At 48.8% G+C, this 23,418-nt stretch overlaps 1 protein-coding gene across 1 annotated transcript; it reads left to right on the top strand.

Annotated features, from left to right (window-relative positions):
• The first annotated feature begins 10,788 nt into the window (after positions 1 to 10,788).
• On the top strand, positions 10,789 to 19,518 carry LOC149525472 (uncharacterized). Its single transcript, XM_089775974.1, is given in 3 exon segments — positions 10,789 to 10,885; positions 12,217 to 13,713; positions 17,222 to 19,518. Coding segments are annotated over 3 exon segments (3,858 nt in total). The 3' UTR covers positions 19,486 to 19,518.
• The last annotated feature ends 3,900 nt before the right edge of the window (positions 19,519 to 23,418 follow it).

Here is a 23,418-nt window from a genome sequence, read left to right on the forward strand (position 1 = left end):
ATACACACCTACTTCAATTTTCCCCAGCAGTATCCTGAATAATATTCCTCTTGGGGATTGGCTAACCACCAAAATTAGATTTCATTGAATTCCCAACAAGTTCCAAACTTAGTCCAGCTCCCTCCTCCAGCATCTATAGTCCTTAATCCCCTTCTTAGAATGCATCTCCACCACCTTCTCAGCTGGGAGATTTTCTGTACCACACTCCAGCATCTTCCACCAAATGTAGGGTCCTCATAGAATCATAGAATACTAGAACTGGAAGGGACTTTGAGAGGTCATCGAGTCCAGCCCCTTATCCCCATGGCAGGACCCAGTACTGTCTAGGCCAGTGTTTCTCAACCTTTTTTTGCTCATGGCCCCCCTCAGAGCTGCTGTAAGTTGGGGGAAAAAAAGGTACATGATTCCATTTTTTCCATGTGGCCCCCTAGAGGTAGGGCGTGGTCCCCGGGGAGCCATATGGCCCACGGTTGAGAACCACTTGTCTAGACCATCCCTGATAGACATTTATCTAACCTACTCTTAAATATCTCCACAGATGGAGATTCCACAGCCTCCCTGGGCAATTTATTCCAGTGTTTCACCACACTGACAGGAACTTTTTCTTAATGTCCAACCTAAACCTCCCTTGCTGCAGTTTAAGCTCATTGCTTCTTGTCCTATCCTCAGAGGCCAGGAAGAACAAGTTTTCTTCCTCCTCCTTGTGGTACCCTTTTAGATACCTGAAAACTGCTCTCATGTCCCCCCCAATCTTCTCTTTTCCAAAATAAACAAGCCCAATTCTTTCAGTCTTCCTTCATAGGTCATGTTCTCTAGACCTTTAATCATTCTTGTTGCTCTTCTCTGGACCCTCTCCAATTTCTCCACATCTTTCTTGAAATGTGGTGAAACTGATTGTTCCTTCCTAAGTGGAGCACTTTGCATTTGTCCTTATTAACTTCATCCTGTTTACCTCAGACCATTTCTCCAATTTGTTTAGATTATTTTGAATTATGATTAGAGCTCGATAAATCCGTGTATCTACTCGCCCATGGCGTGTAGATTTTAGCCGGTCGCCCCATTCACCAGCGGCACGTGCATGCGCAGTGCAGGTCTGGCACATGCACGGTGCAGGACCGGCAAGTGGATTTTGCCACAGTTTGTTGAGCCCTGATTATGACCCTATCCTCCAAAGCAATTGCAATCCCTCCCAGTTTAGTATCATCTGCAAACTTAATAAGCGTAATCTCTATGCCAGTATCTACATTGTTGATGAAGATATTGAATAGAACCGGTCCCAAAACAGACCCCCGCGGAACCCCACTTGTTACTCCTTTCCAGCAGGATTGTGAACCGTTAATAACTACTCTCTGGGAAAGGTTATCCAGCCAGTTATGCACCCACCTTATAGTAGCCCCATCTAAGTTGTATTTGCCTAGTTTATTGATAAGAAGATCATGTGAGACCGTATCAAAAGCCTTACTAAAGTCTAGGTATCCCACATCCACCGTTTCTCCCTTATCCATAAGACTTGTTATCGTATCAAAGAAAGCTATCAGATTGGTTTGACATGATTTGTTCTTTACAAATCCATGCTGGCTGTTCCTCTTCTTCTGTCACTCGGTAGGGAAGGCCCTTCAGCCATTCAGCTGGAGTAGAATCCTCAGCCCCTCTAGCCCTCTCTGTCTCTGGGTGGGTGCAGAGTCGTTATTTATCCCTTGTTGCTTATCCCTTGTGTTAGTATTTTTCTTAGGTAACAATTTATATAAAAATGTGTTAGTAATTGGTGGGTGCCACAGTGGCAGACATCTGAACAAGCATGCAACATCAATACTGGTGCACAAGATGACAATTCAGTCTGTGCATGGATGGAAAATCTTAGAGGGAACACTGGTAGAAAGGTAACATCCCAGCAAGCTGTAGATTAAATTGAGGTAGTCCATGGTATTTGGCTAAGAACCCCTAAAATCTGAGAACAGGCCCCTAAGGCTGTATTCTGTAACAGGAAAGGCAGATTAGCATGACCCTGAGAAGAAGGCATAGTCTCCCTGGTAACCACATTCCAATGGGCCTCATCCAGATAAGACACCGTCTGGTACCAAAATAACCTTGTTAATGTCAGTGAGTGTGATTTGTGCTTCCTGTCTTGCTTTAATCCTAGATAATGGGCCTGTGACACACGGACCATGCCGACGCGAGGAGGTACCATCCTGCTGTAGATGCATCATAACTCCAATAGACAAAGTTGCCGTTAAATTGTCTGTCTTGTTTGTTGGCTTATTCAGCTTGTTAGGAATAACTACCTGTATTATTGATAAGATGTTTTATTGGTGATGAGCGCAATGCTATGAAATATTTCATAGGTTATTGGGTTACGTGCTCATGTCCTCTTGCTGCTAGAACCTATCGAATTGCTTCCCCTCCATCCACCTGCCACCTATATAATCCATTGTAATGTTTTGTTTAACCAGTGTAACCCCTCGTTGACACTCCACCAGCGCTGAGTGTGTGTGTGACTTGTTTTCACTGCATCTAGGCTACGTCTAGACTGGCATGATTTTCCGCAAATCATAGAATCATAGAATCATAGGACTGGAAGGGACCTCAAGAGGTCATCGAGTCCAGCCCCCCGCCCTCAAGGCAGGACCAAGCTCCGTCTACACCTTCCCTGACAGATGTCTATCTAACCTGTTCTTAAATATCTCCAGAGAGGGAGATTCCACCACCTCCCTTGGCAATTTATTCCAATATTTGACCACCCTGACAGTTAGGAATTTTTTCCCAATGTCCAATCTAAACCTCCCCTGCTGCACTTTAAGCCCATTACTCCTTGTCCTGTCCTCAGAAACCAAGAGGAACAAATTTTCTCCTTCCTCCTTGTGACACCCTCTTAGATATTTGAAAACCTCTATCATGTCCCCCCTTAATCTTCTTTTTTCCAAACTAAACAAGCCCAGTTTATGAAGCCTGGCTTCATAGGTCATGTTCGCTAGACCTTTAATCATTCTTGTCACTCTTCTCTGTACCCTTTCCAATTTCTCCACATCTTTCTTGAAATGTGGCGCCCAGAACTGGACACAGTACTCCAGCTGAGGCCTAACTAGTGCAGAGTAGAGCGGCAGAATGACTTCACGAGTTTTGCTTACAACACACCTGTTGATACAACCTAGAATCATATTTGCTTTTTTTGCAACAGCATCACACTGTTGACTCATATTCAACTTGTGGTCCACAATGACCCCTAGATCCCTTTCCGCCATGCTTCTTCCTAGACAGTCGCTTCCCATCTTGTATGTATGGAACTGATTGTTCCTTCCTAAGTGGAGCACTTTGCATTTCTCTTTATTAAACCTCATCCTGTTTTCATTTAAAAGCATTTGCGGAAAAGAGCATATAGACCGGCACAGACGCTTTTCTGCAAAAAGTGCTTTTGCGGAAGAGTGTCTGTGCCAATCTAGATGCCCTTTTGCACAAAAAAGCCCCGATCGCCATTTTCGCGATCGGGGCTTTTTTGCGCAAAACAAATCTGAGCTGTCTACACTGGCCCTTTTGCGCAAAAGCTTTTGCGCAAAAGGACTTTTGCCTGAATGGGAGCAGCATGGTATTTCTGCAAGAAGCACTGATTTCTTACATGAGATCGTCAGTGTTCTTGTGGAAATTCAAGCAGCCAGTGTAGACAGCTGGCAAGTTTTTCCACAAAAGCAGCTGCTTTTGCAGAAAAACTTGCCAGTCTAGACACAGCCCTAGTGTGTCCAGACATATTCCCAACACAGCCAAATAACAGAGAAAACAGCGACCCAGCGACTCATTCTGGGGGCTTGAGGCCCAGACCCCTCGGGGCAAACCCCGGCCCTGCCAGGGCAGGCAGGCAAGGAGACCCCCGTACAAAGATCTGCTCTAGTGCCCGATGGGGCTGCGGCTGGAAGCGGCTCAGGGCCGTCAGCCCGTGGGCCCCACAGAGGCTCTGGGGCGGACGCAGCGCCGGGCGCCACTCCCAGGCGTGGGCAGGCTGCTTGGCGGGAAACCTGATGGGAGCGGAACTCTCAGCAAGGCGGGAAAATCCGGTTGGAACCGGTTCCCAACGGTCTCTGAAAGTCCCACAGGGGGAGGGCAAAGCCCAAGATGGAGCCCAGTGGTCAAAGGGACCCGACTCCATTTTGTTTTACATCAGATCACTAGTTCAACATTAAGATCATTAATATATAGTCATAGACATGCAACACAGTTTATATCTATCTATCTATCTATCTATCTATCTATCTATCTATCTATCTATCTATCTATCTATCATCTATCTATCTATCTATCTATCTATCTATTAACAGGAGGGGAGAAGTGCGGGGTGTGGGGATGGGGGAGGGAGGGACTGGGAAGGCGGGGAGTGGCCAGGTGTCTGGTTTTGGACTGGAACACCTGCTCCAAAGGGAATCCTGGAATCTGTGATCAACACCACTCTCCAAGCCATTGAATGTCCAGTGTGCGGCACCTCAGGCTCCCTACTAGCTGCGGTATGGTCTGCAGGGAAGCACTTGAGCTGGCATGTCTGGCTCCTAGTGTTAGGGGCTGCTGGGGAGGGGGGTCCTTTATATTCTCTCCCCCCCCCCCCCGATGCATCTCCCATTGACTGGCTCAGCAGAGGGGAGGAACTACTTCCAGAAAGCATAGTCCTGGGGGTTGCTTGAGGGGAGAAGAGGGGTTCTGGAGTTGTAAGGGGGTGAGAAGGAGAGTTAAAGAGGGGTAGAGGTCCTGGAGGGTCAGGGCTATTTGCTGCACTCAAGCACTAGGGAAGGTTGTCCCCATCCCATCCCCAGTGCATCTGCATCCTCCTCACTGCTTCCCTCCCCATCCCAAACTCCCACCCCATCTTCCTCATCCCAGCCTCCCATCCGCATCCTCCTCACTGCATCTCTCCCCATCACACCCCCTGCCTCTACCTCACATGGGATCCTTCCCCATCCCAACTCCCACCCCATCTCCTCTCAGTGCATCCCATCCCCCTCATCCCCCATCCCCCATCATTGTGTAACGCACAAACCAAGGGGGTGTGGGTCACGGTCCCATGGAGTGGCATTTAGACCACTTCAAGATTTACTCTTTGGCCTTAGCTGGGAGCCAGCTGGCTTTTAGCTCAGGCTGCAGAGGCTCATGCACTAAACTGCAGAGGTCCCAGGTGCAGTTCTGTCTGTTGGTATTACAATTGCTCACGCAGTGCAGGCTGTCAGGCTGGCTGGCTGTGGAAGCTTCTCCAGGAGGGGAAGCGCTGCCCGTACCACCCTCTTACAGTGGGGACAGACTGAGGGGAAACAGATGCAAGGGAGACACTAGGCAAGAGGGCATGGAGATGAGACCCTGTTAAAGGTACCCAGGAAGGAGCTTGTATCTCACACAGGGTATGATGCAGCCAGACGGATGAGTAGCCAAACAGGCTTTTTAAAGAGACACTGCCGGCACACACATTTGGCCAGACAGGGGCGCTCGAGGGAGATGAGTGCTGCCCCGTGACATACCCTCATTGTGTGTGCAATGTTTTGGGTTACCCACTGTGATACTTTGGGGTTCAACCTAGCCCCAAAAGGGGTAGTGCCACTGCCTGCCCTGAAACTGGGTTTACTAAATGCTGCTGCACCTCGCAGCCCTGACACCAACAGCTGGCAGACAAGCGTGCAGGTCATTACGTCTTCCACTGCCTAGTTACCTTTTTCAGGGTGACCCCAACACCCTCCCAGTCCCAGATTTCTTCAGTGCTGTCTGCCCTGTAGCGTCCAGCCCTCTTGCTGGACACTTGCAGACGTTAAAATCTCTGCTCCTTAAGGGTACGTCTACACTACAGCACTAATTCGAACTAAGCTAATTCGAACTAACGCGTCTAGAACTAAAAACTAGTTCGAATTAGCGTTTTGCTAATTCGAACTAGCAAGTCCACATTGCGTGGACCCTGAACAGGGCTTAAGGATGGCCAGAAGCAGTGCCGGCAGGGCATCAGAGGAGGACTTAGAGCGTGGAGCTGCTGTCTCAGGCTAGCCGAGGGCTGCGCTTAAAGGGTCCCAACCCCCACCCCGGACAGACAGTTCTAAGGGGTGCCCCGCTTGCAAAGCAGTCCTGGCTTGGATTGCCTGGAGTACCCACACTGGGCACATAACACCACTCGGCCATCAGCCCGGCTGCACTTGCCGCAGGCTGCCATCTGGGAGAGGGGGCAATCGGGGGGCTGCAGGAGAGCTTTCACCCCCAGAAGCCCACAGAGCCAGCCCAGTCCTCCCCATCGGGGGCTCGTACCCCATTCCTCCCTCACCTCCTTCCACTTACTCTTCCCTAGCCCCCCTTCTTATGGATGTACAAAATAAAGATAACGTTTCTTCCAACATTGACTCTGTCTTTATTGAACAAAACTGGGGGAGACTGGGAAAAGGAGGTGGGAGAGGGGAAGAGAAAGGCTGGGAGAGGGGAGGGCAACTAACATGATCAGGGGTTGGGAACAGGTCCCAGATGAAGAGAGGCTACAGAGACTGGGACTGTTCAGCTTAGAAAAGAGGAGATGGAGCGGGGACAGAATAGAGGTCTCTAAAAGCAGAGGTTGGGTGGAGAGTGTGCATTCATAAAAGTTCTTCCTGAGTTCCCATAAAGAAGGACTAGAGGACACCAAAGGAAAGGAATGGGTAGCAGGCTTGAAACTAGTAAGAGAAAGTTGTTCTTCTTGACAAAGCAAAGAGTTAACCTGTGGAACTCCTTGCTGCAGGAGGCTGTGAAGGCTACAACTAGAACAGAGTTGAAAGGGAAGTGAGATCAAGTCATGGAGGTTGGGTCCATGGAGTAGTCTTAGCCAGGGGGTAGGAGTGGTGTCCCTACCCAAAGTTTGTGGAAGGCTGGAGAGGGATGGCACGAGACAGATGGCTTGGTCACTGTCTTCGGTCCATCCCCTCCAGGGTCCCTAGGGTTGGCCGCTGTTGGCAGACAGGCTACTGGGCTAGATGGACCTTTGGTCTGACCCAGGACGGCCATTGTAAGCTCAGGGCTCAGGGTCGGGGGTCTCAGTGGACCCCCTTGATTTTCATGCACACCTGCTCCTGGGTGGCCAGGCTGGCAGCTCTCCTGCCCTAGACGGCCACTTTCCTGTGCCTAGTGCGGAGATCGTGGACGAGGTCCACGATGTCTGCACTAGCCCAGGATGGTGCCCGCCTCTTGCGGTCCAGGGCAAGCTTCCGGGAGCCGCCAGCCTGGTCCCGGGAAGAGGGGGTGGGCTGGGGGACATCGGGTGGGTGGCTCTTTGCCGTGCCAGGTGCAGGGTCTGCTGGCTGGGTGCTGGCAGGCTTGCACCTGGCACGGGCACCTTAGCCAGCCCGTGGCCCTTTAAGGTGTCCGGGGCCGGGAGGGGGGCAATAGAGTTTCCCTGGTGGTGCCCAGAGTGGCCACCAGGGAAAGCTGGGGAGGGCTAGCCTCCTACTAGTTCGAATTAAGGGGCTACACACCCCTTAATTCGAACTAGTAAGTTCGAACTAGGCTTAATCCTCGTAGAATGAGGTTTTCCTAGTTCGAACTAAGCGCTCCGCTAGTTCGATTCAAATTCGAACTAGCGGAGCGCTAGTGTAGTGCCTAGGAATGTTATTTCGAACTAACGTCTGTTAGTTCGAACTAACATTGTAGTGTAGACATACCCTAAGAGACTGTGCACTGCCGCTTATTAACATCACGGGGGCTGACAAATGCTCCACGTCAGCCAAAGCCCTGAGCTGGCTGATGGTAAAAGTAAAACATGTCACGTTGTTAAAAAACATAGGTTTAAATGGAGATAAAAATGGTAACAAACCAACAAAAGTGTAAAATGTTTCTAAGTCTAAAATTTAACTCAATCAGCTAAAGTTTTTGTTCAAGATGGTTTCCCTACTTGCAGCAATTTCTCCAGCGTGACTGGCTGTTCCAGCCAGGATCCAATCTTACAGAATCAAAGTGCTGGTTTCTTTGGTCCCTCAAGAAACAGATAAGTTTGGGGGTCTCTCCCCTTTCTTTTTATACTCCAGTAACTCTGAAATGTATTCTCTGGGAAGTGAGCTCAAAGAAAGTTTCTCTCTTGCGGGGGTGTAGGTGCCCTATTGTCTTCCTAAAACTCACCTACCTTGTCTCAAGAGGCAGGAAGGCTTCCCTGTGCAGTCTCCATCTCTGATCACCTGGCCCTACTTGCTCTCCTGAAGGCTTTGTTCCCCTGGCATGTAAATGGGCCTTTTCTTTGTCATCGGTCCCACTTTCTTATTTCAGAATGAAGTGCCATGAATTGCTCTCACAGTGCTCCACTCTCGAGCCAAAATTAAAGTGGGCCGTATTAGGCGTATAGGCAATAGGACATTTCCCCTTATATATAATCTAATTGAAAGGCCTGTGATTATGAGAGTGCCTAGGCCTGACGATCCAGGCATGGGATGAGGGAGGCTACTAAGAGTTCACCTTAACTTTCCTTTTCTTTCTTCTTTTTTGTGTCTCTACCTCCCTGCCCCCAGGAAAGAAACTGTAGAATCTTCTCTCCTTTATTTATTTATTTTTTAAATTAACTATAAGTATTAGGATAAGGACTAAGAACTAACTAATAAACTTTGAATTTTTGTTTAGCAGCTGAGGAGAAGAGCTCGCTCTGTCTGCGATTGAAAGCGTCAATGAAGGAACTGGCAGGAACCGGACCGTGCATGAGAGCAAGGGTGCAAACACTGAGAGACGCTGACTATGCATGCACGGTCTGACCAACTACTGCTATCAAAGACTCCAATCTGTGGCGCTGGGACATCCATGGGGACATAACTCGAAGAAGAAGCTGGGAACTCAGAGAGGTCCTCGTCCTACAGGTCCCAGCTGTTCGCACACCCAGGTATGAGTATCCACGACCCAAGCTGCACTTGCCAGAGTTTCTCCTGAGTTCTCATTTTCTGAGATCTGCTGATGTGAGAATTTAACTCTGGTCAAACAGCTCCAGCCTATTTCCTTGTAAATGGAGATCGCTGACCAAGCAACCCAGAAAGGCTCTGGGCTTGACCCCAGATAGAAACTAAAATGGAAAACAAGCATTTAATTGTGAAAGAGAGATCTGAAACTGAATGAAAGAGATGAAACCGTATAAAAGTTCAGCTTTTCTCTGAAAGTACCACGGCTCCGGTGGGCAGTGTACAAGGTTGCAGAGACCAGCAGATGGTGACGGAAGGACACACATTGATTTAGCAGCACCAAGGTACAGTGCTTTCTGTGTTTTTGAAACTTGGGTACAATCTGTAGAAGAAGAGCTTGTAATAATGGCAAATTCATTGAAAATTCTCATTGGTGGTTTGTTAAGAATTGTTATTTTGATGGCCCCAAAGTTCTGGGATCTTGGCACCATGGCCAAGAATTTCAAAAGTTACTCGTGGGGTCTGAGTGTCCAGCTTGACACATCTAAAAGGAACCTGATTATCCGAATGAGCTGAGCACTCACTCCTGGAAACCGGGGTTTAGATACAGTGCTCCTGTCAACTAACTGCTAACTTGGCTGCCAAACAGAGTAGTTTTCAGGTGCCTTAGTAGCCCCAGGATAGAGATGATCCATGTATAGGGGGGAGGGGGTTGATCCCCCACAATTTGGTACTTGGCTTGTGTGGAGCATGCTCAGAAACACTGCTGAAGCCTCTGTTTTCCATCCCCCTCTCCTCCGCCCCATGCTCTCACTCTCTTCTTCCCCCACCCCATCACGGCACGTGTCACCCTCCTATCAAAATATGAAATGGCGCCTCTGATTCCCTGCGGGGAGAGGATCCCAGAAGCAGACACAAAGCCGGCTGGACAGCAGCGGATGAACTGAGACCGGCGTTACTGGCGCTGTGGTGAGGATGGGGGGATGGATCCGGAGGAGTCGGGGGCAGCCGGGGCTGCATTGGACAGGGCTGTGAAGCTGAGGACGAGAGGTTTGAACAGATGCAGTGAAGCAGAGACGTGCCTCAGGAGGGACCGAGCGAGGGAGGATAGGTCTGCTCAGAGCGGCAGGCTGGGAAGATTGTTCTAGCAGCCCCATTTGCACTGGGGAGCAGCACTGTGGGATGGTAGAGCCAAGAGGGGAGGGGCAGTACTGCATGTCAGAGGTCAGCAGGGAAGACAAGAGGCTTCGCCATTGGGCTCTGTCTCTCTGACTCCCCTCCTGCATTCTCCTGCCTTTCAGCCTCTCTTCAGACAGCGTCTCTGGGTACCAGCCCAGGGTACATCCAACCCTGCTGCCTCCGCCTCCCCAGTGTCTCTAGGGTCGTTTCTGACACCCATGAAGAGTGGGTTCAAAATGTGAGCAGGACAGAGCGGGTGATTTTGTACTCACTTTGCAGGGCTCTGAGTGACAGCCCCAGGGGAAAGCAGAGTCAGGCCTCAGTCCCTGCACCAGCTGCCTCATCCTGCCCAGCCATCTCCTCTCGCCCTTCCACTCCCTCCTTTAACTCCACTTCCCACAGCCACAGGGCCGGCATCTCTCGCCCAGCGCTCTGCTCACACTGGCCAGTGGGACCCCGGCGTCTCACAGTCGTGACAGTGACGCACCCAGGAGTGAACCCAGCCCTGTGGCCGGGCTCTGCAAGGGCGAGTTCCCGCTGGGAATCGGGGTCTGAGCCCTGCGCACGATGCCCCTGAGCGTGTCAGGCAGTGACACAGACCCACACTCACACCCCCACACGGCCGGTGGGATGAACCCAACGCCCCCGGTCACAGAGGGGTGGAGCCCACAGCCAGGGGAGGGATTGGACACTGGCCCAGGAGGGTGTGGGTGTGACGTGAGTTATTTCTTGCAGCTGACATTGAGGAGAAAGTTTCGACGTTGCCATGCCTAGGTCAGATGACACAATTGAGATGCCGACCCTGGGCCGCCCTTTCCAGCTGGGGATGCTGTACGACTGCCGCACGGACGCCCTCATCCCAGGTAACCCCCAGGGCAGCCCTGAGCTCCGGAGGGAAAGGAGGCAAGGGCCACGGTCCGACCCGTCATCCTTGGGACCAAGCTGGGCTGAGGATAGCCTGGGGATTGGTGCTAGGGGAATGGCCCCGTGCACACCCCAACATCAGGGATTGAGGGGGATGGGGGGAACGTGCACTGGGCAGGTGACCTGCTACTGTTTGTTCTAGTTCATAGTGACCGAAAACATCACGTGTTCCTGAGGAAATGGAACCACCTGCTGCCCCCATGGGAAGGGCTATTTCCTTCAGATCTTTTCTCAGGAAGGCTGCCCCGTGGTGTCTCCTCCCACCAACCAAGAGACTCCAAACACCCCTTCCCTGGCATTTAGTAACTTAATAACATAAGAAAGGCCACAGTGGGTCAGAGCAATTGTCCATTTAGCCCAGTGTCCTGTCTTCTGACCGGCCAATGCCAGATACCCCAGAGGGAGTGAATGGAACAAAGAATCGTCAAGTGCTGTAACCCATCCCCTGTTGTCCAGTCCCTGCTTCTGGCACTCAGAGGTTTAGGGACACCAGTCAGGTGGCTTTCCCTTCCCTGGTTCTTGTCATGGTCATGTTCCACTTTGGGGGAATTGTGAATTTGGGGGCTTCTGTACCACTTCTTTTATACCCCAGGGGAAAGGTAAGGCTATAGTCAGGGACAGGAATTAACCTTGCCTTGAGACAGGCGGGCACTGAATGGACAGGTCTGTGTTAGAGACAGGACCTGAGCAGCTCATCCGAGAAAAGTTATTTATTAGTTCCCATAATAGAAGAACTAGAGGACACCAAATGAATTAATGGGGAGCAGGTTTAAAATTAATAAGCAAAAGTTCTTCTTCACACAGCATGTAGTCAACCTGTGGAACTCCTTGCCAGAGGAGGCTGTGAAGGCTAGAACTATAACAGAGTTTAAAGAGAAGCTACATAATCTCATGGAGGTTAGGTCCATAAAAGGCTATTAACCACTCTGCCCACCATATAGATCCACATGGATGAGCGTAGGTACGTGTGACACTCCCAGTATCAGCAAATCAAACTGCCCTGGGGGCAGCAGGCTACAGTAAAAATGTCAAGATAATCATAACGTTACAGAGGCAGGGCTGGTCTTTATTTGTTTGACTTTTAAACGTCCACTAATCTATTCTTCAGCTCACACACAGACACATTATAAGAAGCCTGTGACCAGATCTGACACTTTGTTCAGGGACACTCAGCTCTTATTGCAACGTTAGAAAACACCTGGCAGTTACAGAGCAGAAAGGTCTCTTACCCTCTCCGCCACTGACCATGTGTCCGTCTCTCCTGTTCTAGGCATCACTTTATGGGACCTGGAGACGCTTCGAAATGATATAGATGCAAAGCCACAGTCCAAGACTGAATTTCAGATTGTTGCATCGGACACCATTGAAGACAAGGCCTCTGCCCTCAGTGTCACAGCATCACTGAAGGCCAGTTTCCTGTCTGGCCTGGTGGAAGTGAGCGGCTCCGCAGAGTATTTAAATGATACCAAGACGTCAAAGCATCAAGCCCGCGTTTCTCTCCAGTACTCAACTACGACACAGTTCAAGCAGCTGACTATGAGCCATATAGGTCGCCAGAATGTTTCTTACCCCGATGTGTTTGACCAAGGCACGGCCACCCACGTGGTCACGGCTGTGCTGTATGGGGCGCAGGCTTTTTTTGTCTTTGATCGAGAAGTTTCTTCATCTGAGAACGTACAAGAGATACAGGGAAACCTACAGGTTATCATTAAAAAGATACCTCTCGTTTCCATCGAAGGAGAAGGCGCTCTCAAAATGGATGACATGGAAAAAGCACAGGCTGAAAAATTTAGTTGTAAGTTTTATGGAGATTTTGCACTTGAGAAAAATCCAGTTACTTACCAAGATGCCATGAAAACATACTCCACCCTCCCAGCGCGGCTGGGTGAGAACGGGGAGAAGGCCGTACCAGTGAGAGTCTGGCTGTACCCGCTGACCCAGCTGGATTCCAGAGCTGCTCAGATGGTGCGTGAGATAAACACAGCGCTGATCTTCGATGTTCAAATGGTCCTGGAGCAACTAGCAGAACTGGACATGCGATGCAATGACTTGGTAAAGAGTCCAAAAGTGAGAACCTTCCCTGAAATGCAGAAGAAAATCCAGCAATTCAAAGATCTGTGTAAGCAACACAGACAGATTTTCCAGAAAGAACTAGCAAGAATCCTACCCTCCATTCGTGGAGGTAGAAAAGAGGAAGGGATCCTGGTGGACATTTTAACCTCCAAAAACCAGTCACAGTTCAATACGCAACAGCTCAACGAATTTCTGGATAAAAAAGAACGAGAAATGAATTTTGTCAATTCCTATCTTTCTATCCTAAAGGATGTGGAAGTGGTGTCCTCCCAGAATAAACTGGATGAAATAGTACTAGATCCTGTAAATGGCTTTGTTGTAGCCTTTATGTTCACTTCATTACATGTACAGGAATCATATTTATCAGAGTTAAGGTTCTGCCTTCAGACTCAGTTTCTGAAGAATTCCCAAGATCCCACATCAGCCAGTTCTGTCCGTGAGAAACCCAAACCGTGGTTTGAGGACAAAGAAAGAAACCAAAATGCCAGAAAAGCTGCAAAATCCGTTTCAGACTTTGCTCATGTGAATAAATCTAATGGGGAGACTCGATTCATTGTGGCCTCTTTCCCAGATGAGGATTATCCAGGAGTTTCAGTTTATCTCTATGAAGATGGTACTCTGGTCAGTGCTAACTATGAACTTCCCTCAAAACCACTTCCTCTCCTGATTGGTGGAGTCGAGGAAACGTAGGGTAGTGGTGGTTGGAGACTCTCTTCTGAGGGGAACGGAGGCACCCATCTGTCGCCCTGACAGCTCATCTCGAGAGGTATGCTGTCTGCCAGGGGCCCGTATCCGAGATGTTACGGAGGCATTGTCGAGGATTATCCGGCCCTCTGACTACTACCCCATGCTACTCATCCACGTGGGCACAAATGATACTGCCAGGTGTGACACTGAGCGGATCAAGTGTGACTACAGGGCTTTGGGAGTACGGGTGAAGGAGTTTGGAGCGCAGGTGGTATTCTCTTCTATCCTTCCTGTCAAAGGTAGGGGCCCGGGCAGAGAGAGGTGCATTCTGGAGGTGAATGCCTGGCTGCGACGATGGTGTCACCAGGAGGGATTCGGCTTCCTTGATCACGGGGTGCTCTTCCAGGAAGGACTGGTTGGCGGAGATGGAGTTCACCTTTCCAGGAGCGGGAAGGCCTTGTTTGGACACAGACTGGCTAACCTTGTGAGGAGGGCTTTAAACTAGGTTTGTCGGGGGCAGGTGAGCAAAGCCCACAGGTAAGTGCTGAATGTGCGGGACTGGGAGATGGGTTGGAAATAGGGGGGACTACGGCCTATAATGGCAAGGAGAAAGGAGGGTCAGGGCACAACAGGGAGGCAAGATCAAATCAGTATCTTAGATGCCTATATACAAATGCGAGAAGTATGGGTAATAAGCAGGAAGAACTGGAATTGCTAACCAATAAATACAACTATGATATCATTGGTATTACAGAAACCTGGTGGGATGGGACGCATGATTGGAATGTTGGTATGGAAGGGTACGGCTTGCTCAGGAAGGACAGACAGGGAAAAAAGGGAGGAGGGGTTGCCTTGTATATTAAAAATGTACACACTTGGACTGAAGTGGAGATGAATGTAGGAGATAGCTGTGTAGAGAGTCTCTGGGTTAAGCTAAAAGGGGTAAAAAACGAGGGTGATATCATGCTAGGAGTCTACTACAGGCCACCTAGCCAGGTGGAAGAGGTGGATGAGGCCTTTTTTAAACAATTAACAAAACTATCCAAAGCCCAAGATTTGGTGGTGATGGGGGACTTCAACTATCCAGACATATGTTGGGAAACTAACACAGCGAGGCACAGGCTATCCAATAAGTTTCTGGACTGCATTGGAGACAACTTTCTGTTTCAGAAGGTTGAAAAAGCTACCAGAGGAGAAGCTGTTCTGGATTTGGTTTTAACAAATAGGGAGGAACTAGTTGAGAACTTGAAAGTGGAAGACAGTATAGGGGACAGTGATCACGAAATAATAGAGTTCATGATCTTAAGGAAAGGTAGAAGGGAGACCAGCACAATTGAGGTGATGGATTTCAGGAAGGCAGATTTTGATAAGCTCAGAGAACTTGTAGGTAAGGTCCCATGGGAAGCAAGACTGAAGGGAAAAACAACTGAGGAGAGTTGGAAGTATTTCAAAGGGACGTTGTTAAGGGCCCAAAAGCAAACAATTCCGCTGTGTAGGAAAGATAGAAAATATGGCAAAAGACCAGCTTGGCTTAACAAGGAGATCTTGCATGATCTCAAAATAAAAAAGGAGTCTCATAAAAAATGGAAATTAGGACAAATAACAAAGGATGAATATAGGCAAGCAACACGGGAATGCAGGGGCAAGATTAGAAAGGCAAAGGCACAAAATGAGATCAAATTAGCTACAGGCATAAAGGGAAACAAGAAGACCTTTTATAAATACATTAAAAGCAAGAGGAAGACCAAGGACAGGGTAGGCCCACTGCTTAGTGAGGAGGGAGAAGCAGTAACAGGAAACTTGGAAATGGCGGAGATGCTCAATGACTTCTTTGTTTCGGTCTTCACCGAGAAGTCTGGAGGTGTGCCTAACATAGTGAATACAAGCAGAGAGAGGGTAAGTTTAGAAGATAGGATACACAAAGAACAAGTTAAAAATCACTTAGGAAAGTTAGATGTCAGCAAGTCACCAGGTCCTGATGAAATGCATCCCAGGATACTCAAGGAGCTGATAGAGGAGGTATCTGAGCCTTTAGCTATGATCTTTGAAAAATCATGGCAGACAGGGGAGATTCCAGAAGACTGGAAAAGGGCAAATATTGTGCCCATCTATAAAAAGGGGAATAAGAACAACCCAGGAAACTATAGACCGGTCAGTTTAACGTCTGTCCCAGGGAAGATAATGGAGCAGGTAATTAAGGAAATCATATGCAAACACTTGGAAGGTAATAAAGTGATAGGGAATAGCCAGCATGGGTTTGTGAAGAACAAGTCATGCCAAACTAATCTGATAGCTTTCTTTGATAAGATAACAAGCCTTGTGGATAAGGGAGAAGCGGTGGATGTCATATACCTAGACTTTAGTAAGGCATTTGATACGGTCTCGCATGATATTCTTATTGATAAACTAGGCAAATATAACTTAGATAGGGCCACGATAAGGTGGGTGCATAATTGGCTGGATAACCGTAGTCAGAGAGTGGTTGTTAACGGTTCTAAATCCTGCTGGAAAGGGATAACAAGTGGAGTTCCTCAAGGGTCTGTTTTGGGACCCATACTGTTCAATATCTTCATCAATGATGTAGATATTGGGATAGAGAGTACGCTTATTAAGTTTGCAGATGATACCAAACTGGGTGGGGTTGCGACTTCTTTGGAGGATAGGGACATAATTCAGAATGACCTTAGCAAGTTAGAGAAATGGTCGGAGGTAAACAGGATGAGGTTTAATAGAGAGAAATGCAAAGTGCTCCACTTAGGAAGGAACAATCAGTTCCATACATACAAGATGGGAAGCGACTGTCTAGGAAGGAGCATGGCAGAAAGGGATCTAGGGGTCATAGTGGACCACAAGTTGAATATGAGTCACCAGTGTGATGCTGTTGCAAAAAAAGCAAATATGATTCTAGGTTGTATTAACAGGTGTGTTGTAAGCAAAACTCGTGAAGTCATTCTGCCGCTCTACTCTGCACTAGTTAGGCCTCAGCTGGAGTACTGTGTCCAGTTCTGGGCGCCACATTTCAAGAAAGATGTGGAGAAATTGGAAAGGGTACAGAGAAGAGCGACAAGAATGATTAAAGGTTTAGAGAACATGACCTATGAAGCCAGGCTTCATGAACTGGGCTTGTTTAGTTTGGAAAAAAGAAGATTAAGGGGGGACATGATAGCGGCTTTCAAATATCTAAAAGGGTGTCACAAGGAGGAAGGAGAAAATTTGTTCCTCTTGGTTTCTGAGGACAGGACAAGGAGTAATGGGCTTAAAGTGCAGCAGGGGAGGTTTAGATTGGACATTAGGAAAAAATTCCTAACTGTCAGGGTGGTCAAATATTGGAATAAATTGCCAAGGGAGGTGGTGGAATCTCCCTCTCTGGAGATATTTAAGAACAGGTTAGATAGACATCTGTCAGGGATGGTGTAGACGGAGCTTGATCCTGCCTTGAGGGCAGGGGGCTGGACTCGATGACCTCTCGAGGTCCCTTCCAGTCCTATGATTCTATGATTCTATGATTCTATGAGTCAGACATGACTGTGTGCAGCTCACGTTTAAACCAGCAGCCTTTGGATGTAAGGAAATATCCAGCTATAGTGTAGAGCACAGGATTGTAGGTCAGGAGAATTGGACAGCTGTGGGTACAAACGGTAACCAGGAGACCTTCACAGTAACAGGGCTCCATCCAAACATCATGTATCAGTTTCGATATGCGGCAGTGAGCAAACCAGGGCGAAGTGTCAGCAGCGACGTGAGTGATCCTATGAAGACATTACCCACCAGCCCGCCTGGAAAGCCAAAAAAAGCACAAATAGAATCATCAGCTATCACCTTCTCCTGGGACAGTCCAAGTGTCATTGGAGATGGAGTCAGTATAAGCGAGTACAAGGTAGAGTATAAAGAGGAAACTGGAGGTGCGCAGAAAGACAAATGGCTGGAGCAAAGGACAGAAGAGAGAACTGAGTCCTGCACCATTGCTGGGCTGAGGCCTGGGATGCCCTACAGATTCCGGGTGTCGGCCGTGTGTGCGGACGGGGCTCTGAGTGACCCAGGGGAGGAGGTGTCAATTACAACAGCACTAGAGGAATTAAAGACACTAGCACAAGATTTCTACAAGAAGAGCACTCGGATAGAAGAAGGGCAGCCCACGGTGTGTGCACTGCCCATAGAGAAGGTGTTTGATTCTAATGCAGAACATCCAAAGTACAGGCTGGGAAAGGAGACCCTGGAGATCCCTAACAAAGTGATTATGGTGATGGGAGCCACCGGGTCGGGGAAAACGACTCTCATCAACGGGATGATCAACTACATCCTGGGTGTGCAATGGAAGGATGAATTCAGGTTCAAGCTCATCCATGAGACCACAAACAGAAGCCAGGCTGAGAGCCAGACATCCGAGGTGACGGCCTATGAAGTTAATCACACAGAGGGCTTCCAAGTCCCCTACTCACTGACTATAATAGACACACCGGGATTTGGTGACACCAGAGGGATAGAGCAAGATAAAGAGATAACACGGAAGATCCGAAAGTTCTTCTCCACCCAAGGGGCCATTGATCACATTGACGCCGTCTGTGTTGTAGTTCAGGCCTCCCTAGCTCGTCTGACCCACGCCCAGAAGTACGTGTTTGATTCGGTGCTCTCCATTTTCGGGAAGGACATAAAAGACAACATCCAAATCCTGGTCACGTTCGCCGATGGGCAGACCCCCCCTGTGCTAGAGGCCATTAAAACAGCTGATGTCCCTTGTGCTAAGGATTCTCAGGGCAACCCTGGTCATTTCAAATTCAATAACTCCACACTCTTTGCCTGTAATGCTGCAGTTGACGAGGGCAGTTGTAATTTTGATGAAATGTTCTGGAAAATGGGAGCCATGAGCATGCAGACATTTTTCGGGGCTTTATCGAAACTGGAAACCAGAAGTCTGACATTAACACAGGAAGTTCTCAGGGAGCGGAAGGAGCTGGAGGCGGCCGTGGAAGGGCTGCAGCCACAAATCAAAGCCGGCCTGGTGAAGCTGGAAGAACTGCGCAAGACACAGGAAGCTCTGGAGCAGCATAAGGATGATATGGAGGCCAATAAAGACTTTGAGTATGAGGTGGAGAAAACAGTGGCAATGAAAACAGACATCTCTGGGACAGGTGATTATATAACCAACTGCCAGAAGTGTCACTATACTTGTCACTTTCCCTGTAGAATCCCTAATGATGCTGATAAGCGCGGGTGTGCAGTTATGAACAGGAAAACAGGACATTGCACGGTGTGCTCTGGTAAATGTGTCTGGAATGTTCATTTCAATCAAAAGTACAAGTGGGAATACACAGTAGTGAAAGAGAAACAGACCTATGCACAACTGAAGGAGAAGTACGAGAAGGCGTCTGGGGAGGTGCTGTCCACACAGAACGTGGTTGAGAAGTTGTCTCAGGAATACGCTGCAGTTGAAGAGATATTAATGGAGCTGATTGATAAATCATCCCGCAGCCTCCAACGTCTGCAAGAAATTGCTCTGAAACCCAACCCGCTGTCCACTCCGGAATACATTGACCTGCTGATCATGTCGGAGCAACAGGAACTTAAGCCTGGGTACCAGGAAAGATTAAAATCACTGCGGGAAGTAAGGGAAGTAGCCGAGATAATAAGAAAGATTGCCAATAAGGAGGCCCTTCTGCCGGGCGAGAAGGATCTGTACAAGAAGCATGAAGAAAAACGGTTTGCATTCAAAACATTTGTACAAGGAAAACTGGATATTGTTAAAAGCTGGTTTAATAAAACATCTACAGCTTCCCCATGAAAACCCAATAGCCAGTTTAATCAAAACATGTAGCTTAGCCGTGATTCAGGACTACGGTCTCTTGTTGTTTTTATAACATTTTTAAGATTCAGTAAACCTGATTCTCCTAACTTACCTCACTTTTTATTCCACCAACTTCAGTTCGCACCAGTGTAACTGACAGCAGAATTGGGTCCCTGGTATTTGGGGAGGGAAAGTCAGCACCACTGACGGAAGCACTTTCTCTTTTCTCTGTTCTTTCAACAATGAGCATTTAATATCCATTATAGCTAAATGGGCTTTTTTATGACATTTGTATCCACATGCAGTGTGTTCTAGTCCATCCCCTCTGTGTTCATGTATTCTGAGTTTTTATTCAATCATGTAGCCGTAGTTTTATAGTTTAATAAAACCAGATTTGATCTGGATCACACATTTGTGTCTGTCTTTTCCAGACCTCAGTCTAACACCAAGCCTCCAGGAGGGAGACCGTCCCCCCACACTCCAGACCTCAGTAAACCCCTCCTGCATTGAGATCTGGTGTTTAATTGCTTATTATTAGTAGTAGGGATGTTAGATCCCGTGCACTTGGGTTAAAACAGGAGATCTCTGAGAGCCCCCGGAATCGACAGATTCAGGCACAGATGAAATCAGTCGAGTAGGTTTATTGCTAAATGCTCTGCGCTAACAGTTGTCACCAGAAAGTCCCAATGCCAATCCACTGTGCATTCTGCAAACATTGACAATGTACCAAGACATAGCAGGCCTATTGCCAAATGACAGATATTAGCCAGTGTTAAGCCACTGTGCGCTCTGTAAGTATCAGCAATGACACCTGCCATTTCAGGTGCCTAGTGCGCCCCCCCCACAAGGTCGGTCGGTGTTCACCGTTTGCAGTGCCCTTTTATAGACAAGTACAAACAACTTCCATCACTTCTCTACATACCATTCTCTGTTGCCTAGTTACCACCCCTCACCTTACGGAAGGCGGTCTTACTTATTGTCCTTCACCCTGTCAATTTCGGCCTGATCCTGAACCTAGGTGGGTATGTGCATTAGTGTTTGGGGAGTCTTTGTACCAAGACATTTCTTATTAAGATGTTCCATTACTCCCCTTTGGCTTACAGTCTGTACTCGGTGCCTCCCTGTGTCCTTCCATGCTCCACCTAACGTACACAATCAGACAGCTATCACGAGGGCCTCTTTCTTGGCTCCTGTGTTACTGAACCAGAGTCTTGCTCACTAGATTCCAGGCCTGTTGCTGCTTTCATGTTACAGGCCTCTGTTTAGGCCTGCTGACTCCATGTTACTGACCCTCAACTTACTACAAGCATCACCCTTATTTCTCCAGGAGCAGCCGTCCTACCCTCCCACTGCCACTTCCACCCTGCATAGGGCTGCAACTCCCAGCCCGCGTGGGTCTGTGGGTTATACAATAGCTGAGTTGTGCTGTAAGAATTAGATTATTATTTGTTTCTTCATCATAAGATTTTATAACGTTATTTAGTTACATTCATTTCTTTGGTTTCTTTGGGGACTTGAATGTAGGGAGGCTGGCCCTGGGCAATGCTTGCTGCCATTCCAACCACTGAGCTCTGGGTCCCCAGCTACTTTCTACAGGAGTGGGGTGTTTTAAGGCACTGGAGAAGGGCAGTGACGTCGAGCCCACCTAAGGTTACACAAGCAACACACAGCACCCAGCTAGGCTACCTAGCAACTCCTCCCCTTATTTTTGAAGTTGTTTCATTGACCTTTGCTCCCAACCAACCAGAGGAACAGGCACTATTGAGTCCTGTACAACCCAACTGAACGAGAAGATATTTCTGGGGCTGAGATCAGATCCCCAGTGCCAGTGGGGCTCTTGGCTCCATTACAGCAGTGATCACCAACCAGTAGACGGGGATCTACCAGTAGATCTTGGAGCTTCTGACGGGTGAGCCTGACTGGTTTGGCCAGGAAGCTATCAAGTGCCGGCACTACAGTTGCCACAATCAGCCCCAGGCCGGCACACAGGGAGTGTTATAGAAACCAGTATCACCTACCCCAATCGGGTCCTGGTTCCAAAGAACCAGCCACAGATTCCCAGTCAGTTTACACTTTGGATCTTGCCCACAAGATCACACTGAATCTAGACTCTAACGGGTTGTTAACAACAGAAAGAAAAGGTGGAGAGTAAGGTCGTTAATCTGAACACATCACATGCACCAATCATCCAGTTCCTGATGCAGGCTCTTAGCAGAGATGTTACAAACGGCTGGCTTAAAAGTCTCTGGTGCACATCCTGTGTCAGGACGGGTCAGCAATCCTTCCCAGCTCTCTGTCCCTCGCAAGGCTGCATCTGGGATCAGCAGGTGAACTGAAGACAACATGGAGATTGCCACATGACATTTATATACCTCTCTGGCTTCTTCCTGGCCAGAGCAGGTCACATGCTGGCAGTCATTATGCCCTGGCTAGTTTGCAGGTAGCCAGATTTCCAGACACATCCTCAGGTGTGTATTGGCACCTAGAGATTCATTGTCCCTGGAGCCGTGCTAATTAGCATAGACACTGAACAAACATTCTTTGCCCATTGCTCTGTCTCAGACAGAGTCTTCCAGCAACCACAGACTCCATATGTATAACTCCACACACAGATATTGTACAGTTACATGCATAGCACACACAGAATCAGTAGAACAGACGCTTTCATTTGACACCTCACATGGCCCCCTTTGTACAGACTTTGGGGCAAACACTCCCCCTCCTCTCTCCCCATGGGTGCAACGGTGATTTGGCTTCTCCTTTTAAAATCCAGTAACGTGACACCTGGCAATACAAATCTCTGTCCCTCTCACACACTGTGTGTGTCTCTGTCATGCTCACAAACACACCCTGTCCTTCACTCTCATCTCCTGACCCAATGCACACGGGCAGGGTTGTTACTTCTGTTCCTGCTTGCAAAGTGGGTTCTTTTTGGTTTTTGACTGGTGTGATGGACCGGAGTGAGTCTGGGCACTGCTGAGGGCATCAGCTCGGGGCGGATTGCTCAAAACCAGGGCTACTTACAGCCTTCGACTGGGGACCTTTCCCAAAATAGGCCACCACCAATCACACCGAGCGCCACCGCTGCCAATTCAGCCAGCAGGAAGCCTCACGAGCAAACCCCCTCTGACAGCCCCTGTGCCACAATCAGCCCCAGGCCTACACACAGAAGGGTTATAGAACCCAATCTCACTGTTGAGGCTTAACCCCACTATGGCACGGGGTGGGGGAAGGGCTGTTTTGCCCTTGGGGGACAGACCCCACAGCGGTGACAGCTCCAGACACCGTATTAATGTCACCTGAAAGCACCACCCCGGGTCACCCGCACTGGTTGGAATGGAGAAGTTTGCACCTTCTCCAGCAGCTCCCAGCCCCAGAGACTTGGCCCGGCGTGGCAGAAATCGGCTGGGAATGATTTACCCCAGCTTGGACGGCCTCCCCCAGCCCCACCTTCCCTGATACCCATGGGGGCCTCAGCCCCGCCAACAGATCCCCATGGATGGACCCCCCCCCGTAGCTCCTCAGGGCTCCATTCATTGCCCTGGGTCTGCACACGGCCCGTTGGCACTGTAGCCAATGGCACTGGAGATTCCCAGTACAGGGTCTAGCACCCGACACAGAACAGTGTGGAAATTGCTGCACTTCATAGAGGGAGCTTGGGGGGTCACCCCGCAACTGCAAGCCTCGGACAGGGAGTGTGAATGAGCAATGGAAAGAGTTGTAGACAATCAAATTTTATACTGTCTTATGCAATGAGGTTAAAATGGGCAGTGTGAGAAGAACTCATAATCTGCCGGCTGCCCCTCCCTGGGTAGCAAGGAAGAACAGTCGTCTAGGCCCTTCATAAAGATCCAACAGGCAAACTGCCTGAGTCTGTATCTGATGTCAAGACCGAAAGATCAGCAGGACCCTTGTGAATCAGCGTGATCA

This window comes from Pelodiscus sinensis, chromosome 2, assembly GCF_052426305.1.
Source record: "Pelodiscus sinensis isolate ZL-2025 chromosome 2, ASM5242630v1, whole genome shotgun sequence".
In the NCBI taxonomy this organism is placed as follows: Eukaryota; Metazoa; Chordata; order Testudines; family Trionychidae; genus Pelodiscus; species Pelodiscus sinensis.